The sequence below is a fragment of the Amaranthus tricolor genome, chromosome 16 (assembly GCF_026212465.1).
Source record: "Amaranthus tricolor cultivar Red isolate AtriRed21 chromosome 16, ASM2621246v1, whole genome shotgun sequence".
Taxonomy (NCBI): domain Eukaryota; kingdom Viridiplantae; phylum Streptophyta; class Magnoliopsida; order Caryophyllales; family Amaranthaceae; genus Amaranthus; species Amaranthus tricolor.
This window is the reverse complement of record NC_080062.1, coordinates 6,313,122-6,320,621: the sequence shown is the minus strand read 5'-3', so window position 1 is coordinate 6,320,621 and position 7,500 is coordinate 6,313,122. Positions and strand designations below refer to the sequence as shown.

At 30.7% G+C, this 7,500-nt stretch overlaps 1 protein-coding gene and 1 pseudogene across 1 annotated transcript; both read left to right on the top strand.

Moving 5' to 3' along the window:
- Positions 1–5,349, top strand: part of LOC130803151 (protein TIC 214-like) — a 5,842-nt pseudogene extending 493 nt beyond the window's left edge.
- A 168-nt stretch (positions 5,350–5,517) lies between these two features.
- On the top strand, positions 5,518–7,494 carry LOC130803193 (NAD(P)H-quinone oxidoreductase subunit H, chloroplastic-like). The gene is given in 3 exon segments (XM_057667364.1): positions 5,518–6,046; positions 6,048–6,807; positions 6,866–7,494. Coding segments are annotated over 3 exon segments (1,692 nt in total). The 5' UTR covers positions 5,518–5,659; the 3' UTR covers positions 7,411–7,494.
- Positions 7,495–7,500: the final 6 nt, after the last annotated feature.

Here is a 7,500-nt window from a genome sequence, read left to right as displayed (position 1 = left end):
AGATTAGTCAACATTTATATGTTTCGATGCAACAACAAGATGTTATTTGTAACAAGTAGTTTTGTTGGTTGGTTAATTGGTCACATTTTATTCATGAAATGGGTTGGATTGGTATTAGTCTGGATACAGCAAAATCATTCTATTCGATCTAATAAGTACCTTGTGTCAGAATTGAGAAATTCTATGGCTCGAATCTTTAGTATTCTCTTCTTTATTACCTGTGTCTACTATTTAGGCAGAATGCCGTCACCTATTTTTACTAAAAAACTGAAAGAAACCCCAGAAACGAAAGAAAGTGAGGAAGAAACAGAACAGGAAGAAGAGGGATTCACCGAAGAAGATCCTTCTCCTTCCCTTTTTTCGGAAGAAAAGGAGGATCCGGACAAAATCCAAATCGATGAAATGGAAAAGATCCGAGTGAATGGAAAGGACAAAACAAAGGATGAATTCCACTTGCACTTAAAAGAAGCATGCTATAAAAATAGCCCAACTTCGTTAGAAATACTTAAAGAAGAAAAGAAAAACTTCTTCGGGTTTGAAAAATCCCTTCTTTTTCTTCTTTTCGACTATAAACGTTGGAATCGTCCAACGCGATATATAAAAAACAATCGATTTGAAAATGCGGTAAGAAATGAAATGTCACAATATTTTTTTTATACATGTCAAAATGATGGAAAACAAAGAATTTCTTTTACATATCCACCCAGTTTATCAATTTTCTGGGAAATGATACAAAGAAAGATTTCTTTGGATACAACAGAAAAATTCTTATATGATGATGAACTATCCAATAATTGGATTTCTACAAATGAACAAAAAAGAAACAGTTTAAGCAATGAATTAAATAATAGAATTACGGTTCTAGACAAAGACATTTTTTATATAGATGTACTCGATAAAAAAACAAGATTATGCTTAGAAAACAAAAATGATAAAACTAAAAGGGAATTTTTGAAAAAAAATACATGATCCATTATTAATGGGATCCTATCGTGTTTTAATAAAAAAAATGGTTTCACCCTTTATAAATATAAATGAAACTACAGTGAATAATTTAATTGATAAATTTTTTATAAATAAAATTCATAATGTTTTACTTAATGATTCCAATTATCAAGAATTTGAACTTAAAAAACCAAAAATGAGTCAATTTGATGGAGACTCAACATTCAATCAAAACAAAAATTTGTTATTTTCCGAACAAGAACAAATTAGTTCAGAAAATAAAGAAAGATTTTTCAATTTTTTAATTGATACAACCACAGCATATGCGTTTACTCAACCAATTTCAAAAAGAATAAACGAAATAAGAAAAAAAGTTCCTCGTTGGTCACACCAATTAATTAACGAGCCCGAACAATATGAAAGAGCACTTGAAAAAGACGTGGTGCTGGATTATGAAATCCGCACAAGGCAATCGAACCCTGTAGTGATTTATACGACTAAGCAAGATAATAACGATGCAGACGAAGTGGATTTGACACAGTATGCCCAACAATCTGATTTTCGTCGAGATATAATCAAAGGTTCCATGCGTGCTCAAAGACGTAAAATTCTTATTTTGGAATTGTTTCAAGCAAAAGTACATTCGCCACTTTTTTTCAACCGAACAAAGGAAGCCTCTTTTTATTCTGTGTATGTTGTTACACTTATTAGACGAGTTCAAAGGTATATGAGAAAAAAACCAGAAATTCCACTTTCTCAACAGGAAAAATTAAAGGAACAAGAAGTAAAGAAAGAAGAATTAGCGGAAAAAAAATTAGAAGAATTTCTATTAACGCAAAAGGAAGAAAAAGCAAAACTAGAAGAAGATAAACAAATAAAAGTAGCCGAAACCTGGGATACCGTCCCGTTTGCTCAACTAATAAGGAGTTTGATGTTAATGACTCAGTCCATTTTTAGAAAATATATTTTAATTCCTTTATTGATAATAGCAAAAAATATTGTTCGTCTACTATTATTCCAACGTGCTGAGTGGTCTGAAGATTTCGATGACTGGAGTAAAGAACGACATATTAAATGTACCTATAATGGTGTTCAATTATCAGAAACCGAATTTCCTCAAGACTGGTTAACAGATGGTATTCAGATAAAGATAGTATTTCCTTTCTATCTAAAACCTTGGCACACATCCCGAGATCTAATAAAAAAACAAAATCAACCAGATGATTATTGTTTTTTAACAGTTTTCGGAACAGAAACTGACAGTCTTTTTGGTCCTCCCCGAAAACACCCTTCTTTTTTTAACCGTATTTTTAAACAATTAGGCAAAAATATTCGAAAGTTTCCAAATACAAGAAAATTTTGGATTATGAAAATCCTTCTATTTTTTAAAAAAATAAAAATAATGTTAAAGGAAAATCGAATTCTAGGATTTGGAGTGAGCGAAGAATCTAGGGAAATAAAAAAAGAAAAAGATTCGATAATTACTAATCATATGATTAGGGAAATAAAAAAAGAAAAAGATTCGATAATTACTAATCATATGATTCATGAATCGTCCATTCAAACTCGATTCCTGAATCGGACAAATTCTTCAGTGCCAGAAAAAAAAATAAAAGATTTGGCTAATCGAACAAGGACAATCAAAAAAAAAATAGAAAAAATATCAAAAGACAATAGAAAATTAAATATTAATTCTAACAAAACACATTATAGTACGAAACGATTCGAATCGTTTAAAAATATTGGTCAAATATTAAAAAGAGGAAATGTTCGATTAATCCGTAAAATAAATTCTATTTTTTATTTTTTTAGCGAAAAGATATACGTCGATATATTTCTATCCATCATTAATATTCCCAGAATTAATACACAACTTTTTCTTGAATCAACAAAAAACTGGATTGATAAATCCATTTACACTAATGAAAATGAAAAAAAATCATGAAAGGCTTGAGAAAACAAATAAAAAAAAAAATTCGTTTATTTCGAATATAAAAAAAGCATTTTTGCTGTTTTTTAGTAATGACGAGATTAATAAGAATTCGAATATTTTTTCTAATTTGGCTTTTTTGTCACAAGCCTACGTATTTTACAAATTATCTCAAACCCCTATTTTTGACTTATACAAGGTAAGATCTGTTCTTCAGTATCGCGGAATGTCGTTATTTCTTAAAAATGAAATAAAAGATTATTTTGGAACCCAAGGAATAACTCATTCCGAGCTAAAGACTAAAAAACTTCCGAATTCTGGAATGAATCAATGGAAAAACTGGTTAAAATTGCAAAGTAATTATCAATATGATTTATCCCAGATAAAATGGTCTCAATTAGTACCCCAAAAAGTGCGGAATAGAATAACTGAACATTTTGCCATTGAAAATACAAATAATATTGAAAACTTTTTATTCTTATTGCCAAATAAAAAATCAAATTTTAAAAAGAACTATAGATATGATGTTTTATCATATAAATTTCTTTATTATGAAGATAAAAACAATTCATATACATATAGTTATGGGAGCCCATTCCAAGTAAATAAGACCAATGAATTTTCTTCTATTTATAATTACAACCTAAATAAAGACAAATTCATTGACATGTGGTGGAATATCCCTATCACTAATTATTTAGGAATAAAAAATATTATGGATATGGATATAGAGAAAAAGACCGATAGAAAATTTTTGGATTTGAAAATTATTCATTTTTTGTCTTCGAAAGAAAGTCAACATTGAGGCCTGGGTCGATATCAGTATTGGCAGGAATGAAAATACTAAAACTGAACTTAAGAGTTATCAAATTGTTGATAAAATTGATAAGAAAAGTATTTTTTACACACCAATTTATCAAGAAATCAACCAACCCCATCAAAAAAAAAAACGTTTTGGATTGGATGGGAATGAATGAAGAAATACTAAGTCGTCCCATATCAAATCTAGACTTTTGGTTTTTCTCCGAATTTCTCTTCTTTTATAATGCATATAAAATGAAACCTTGGTTTATACCAATAAATTTTCTTTTTTCAAATTCGAATGTAAGTGAAAATTTTAGTGAAAATAAAAACATCAATAGAAATAAAAAAACGAATCCCTTTATACCTTCAAATGAAAAAAAATATTTTGAATTAAAAAATAAGAATCAAGGCGAAAATGAATTTATAAGTAAAGAAACTCTTGGATCAGATGGTCAAGACAACTCTGAATCTGTTTTCTCAAATGGACAAAAAGATATTGAAGAAGATTATATAGGATCAAATCTGAAAAAGCCTAGAAAGAAAAAACAATCCAAGAGTGGTATAGAAACAGAAATGGATCTCTTACTGAAAAGATATTGGCTTGTTCAACTTCAACTCAGATGGGACAAAACCTTGGAGAAAAAACTGCTGAATAATATCAAAGTATATTGTTTCCTGCTTAAATCGATAAATCCAATAGAAATTGCTATCTCCGCTGTAGAAAAAAGAGAAATGAATTTAGATATACTACCACGTAACGAGGATTTCATTTGTAGAGAATTGGCGGAAAGGGGACTACTCATTATTGAACCGTTTCGTCTGTCTGCAAAAGACAACGGCCAATTTATTATATATCAAACGATAGGTATTTCATTGGTGCATAAGAGTAAACACCAAAAAAATCAAAAACGATATAGTGAAAATGTTGATAAAAGCATTTTCGGTGAACGAGACAAAAACCATTTTGACTTGCTTGCTCCTGAAAATATTTTATCTCCTAGGCGTCGAAGAGAATTGAGAATTCTAATTTGTTTAAATTCAAGGAATAATAATAAAGGTATGAATACAAACCCAACATTTTATAATGGAACTCAGGTAAAAAATTGTAGTCCATTTTTTGATGAAAACAAAGATATTGATCGAGATAAAAATACACTTAGAAAATTAAAATTATTTCTTTGGCCAAATTATAGATTGGAAGATTTAGCTTGTATGAATCGTTATTGGTGATACTAATAACGGAAGTCGTTTTAGTATCTTACGAATCCATATGTATCCGCAATTAAAAATAAATTTATGATCCATTTGTCTTATAGATTCCCTATTATTTGATAGAGAAATAGATGTACACACGCCTTGTCATACATTCAAGTCTGATACATGAATACTAATTCAATGAATTATCAATTGGATCTTGAAATGAATCAAGAGAATTTTATTTATTAAGTTTCTTTGATAAAATGTATCAATAAAATAAGGTTAAGATATTGTATATAACAGAGTAAAACAGATGGCATTATTATTACTGATCCGTAAAATTCCATATTTTGTAAAAATAAAAAAGGTAAGGAAGAGTAAGAATTTATGAAACAAAATTCATTCATATCTGTTATTTCGAATGAAAAAAAAGAAGAAAATAGGGGGTCTGTTGAATTTCAAGTATTGTGTTTTACCAATAAGATACGAAGACTTACTTCACATTTGGAATTGCACAAAAAAGATTATTCATCACAAAGAGGTTTACGAAAAATTCTGGGAAAACGTCAACGACTACTGGCTTATTTGTCAAATAAAAACAGAATACGTTATAAAGAATTAATCAGCCAATTGAACATTCGAGAACTAAAAACACGTTAATTTGAAGAGTTGTTTTGAATTATTTGATTTATTAGATCTTGAATTGAATTTTGATGAACTTTTTTTGTTTTCATCAATTCATGGAAAAATGAATTCGTGAAAAAATGAATCGGGGAAAAACCTATGACTGTACCAACTTCCAGAAAAGACCTCATGATAGTCAATATGGGCCCTCACCATCCATCAATGCATGGCGTTCTCCGACTCATCGTTACTTTAGACGGTGAAGATGTTATTGACTGTGAACCAATAGTGGGTTATTTACACAGAGGTATGGAAAAAATTGCGGAAAACCGAACAATTATACAATATTTGCCTTATGTAACACGTTGGGATTATTTAGCTACTATGTTCACAGAAGCAATAACTGTAAATGGACCCGAACAATTGGGAAATATTCAAGTCCCTAAAAGGGCTAGCTATATCAGAGTAATCATGTTGGAATTAAGTCGTATAGCTTCTCATTTGTTATGGCTAGGCCCCTTTATGGCAGATATTGGTGCGCAGACCCCCCTTCTTCTATATTTTCAGAGAAAGAGAGTTGATATATGATTTATTCGAAGCTGCCACCGGTATGAGAATGATGCATAATTATTTTCGTATTGGAGGAGTAGCTGCCGATCTACCTTATGGGTGGATAGATAAATGTTTAGATTTTTGTGATTATTTTTTAATAGGACTTACTGAATACCAACAACTTATTACGCGAAATCCTATTTTTTTAGAACGAGTTGAAAACATAGGCATTATTAGTGGAGAAGAAGCAATAAATTGGGGTTTATCAGGACCGATGTTACGAGCTTCCGGAATACAATGGGATCTTCGTAAAGTTGATCATTATGAGTGTTACGACGAATTTGATTGGGAAGTTCAATGGCAAAAAGAAGGAGACTCATTAGCTCGTTATTTAATCCGAATCAGTGAAATGGCAGAATCTATAAAAATTATTCAACAAGCGTTAGAAGGAATTCCGGGGGGTCCTTATGAAAATTTAGAAATTCGACGCTTTAATAAAATAAAATATCCTGAATGGAATGATTTTGAATATCGATTCATTAGTAAAAAACCATCTCCTGCTTTTGAATTGTCGAAACAAGAACTGTATGTAAGAGTAGAAGCCCCAAAAGGCGAATTAGGAATCTTTTTGATAGGAGATCAGAGTGTTTTTCCTTGGCGATGGAAAATTCGCCCGCCGGGTTTTATCAATTTGCAAATTCTTCCTCAGTTAGTTAAAAAAATGAAATTGGCTGATATTATGACGATACTAGGTAGCATAGATATCATTATGGGAGAAGTTGATCGTTGAAATGATAATTGATATAACAAAAGTACAAGCTATCAATTCTTTTTCCAGATTGGAATCCTTAAAAGAGGTTTATGGGACTATATGGCTGCTTTTCCCTATTTTGATTCTCGTATTGGGAATCACAATAGGTGTACTAGTAATTGTGTGGTTAGAAAGACAAATATCCGCAGGTATACAACAACGTATTGGACCTGAATATGCCGGTCCTTTGGGAATTCTTCAAGCTCTGGCGGACGGAACAAAACTACTTTTTAAAGAAAACCTTCTTCCGTCTAGAGGGGATACGTATTTGTTTAGTATTGGACCCTCTATAGCAGTTATATCAATTCTACTAAGTTATTCAGTAATTCCTTTTGGTTCTCGACTTGTTCTAGCCGATTTAAGTATTGGTGTTTTTTTATGGATTGCCATTTCAAGTATTGCTCCAATTGGACTTCTTATGTCAGGATATGGATCAAATAATAAATATTCCTTTTTAGGTGGTCTACGGGCAGCTGCTCAATCAATTAGTTATGAAATACCATTAACTCTATGTGTGTTAGCAATATCTCTACGTGTGATTCGTTGAAACATGGGTCTACCCTTGCCTCATTTCTTTTTATTTTGGGTTTCTAAGAATAAAAATGAAATGGATTGAATAGTATCTTCCTTTTTGTTA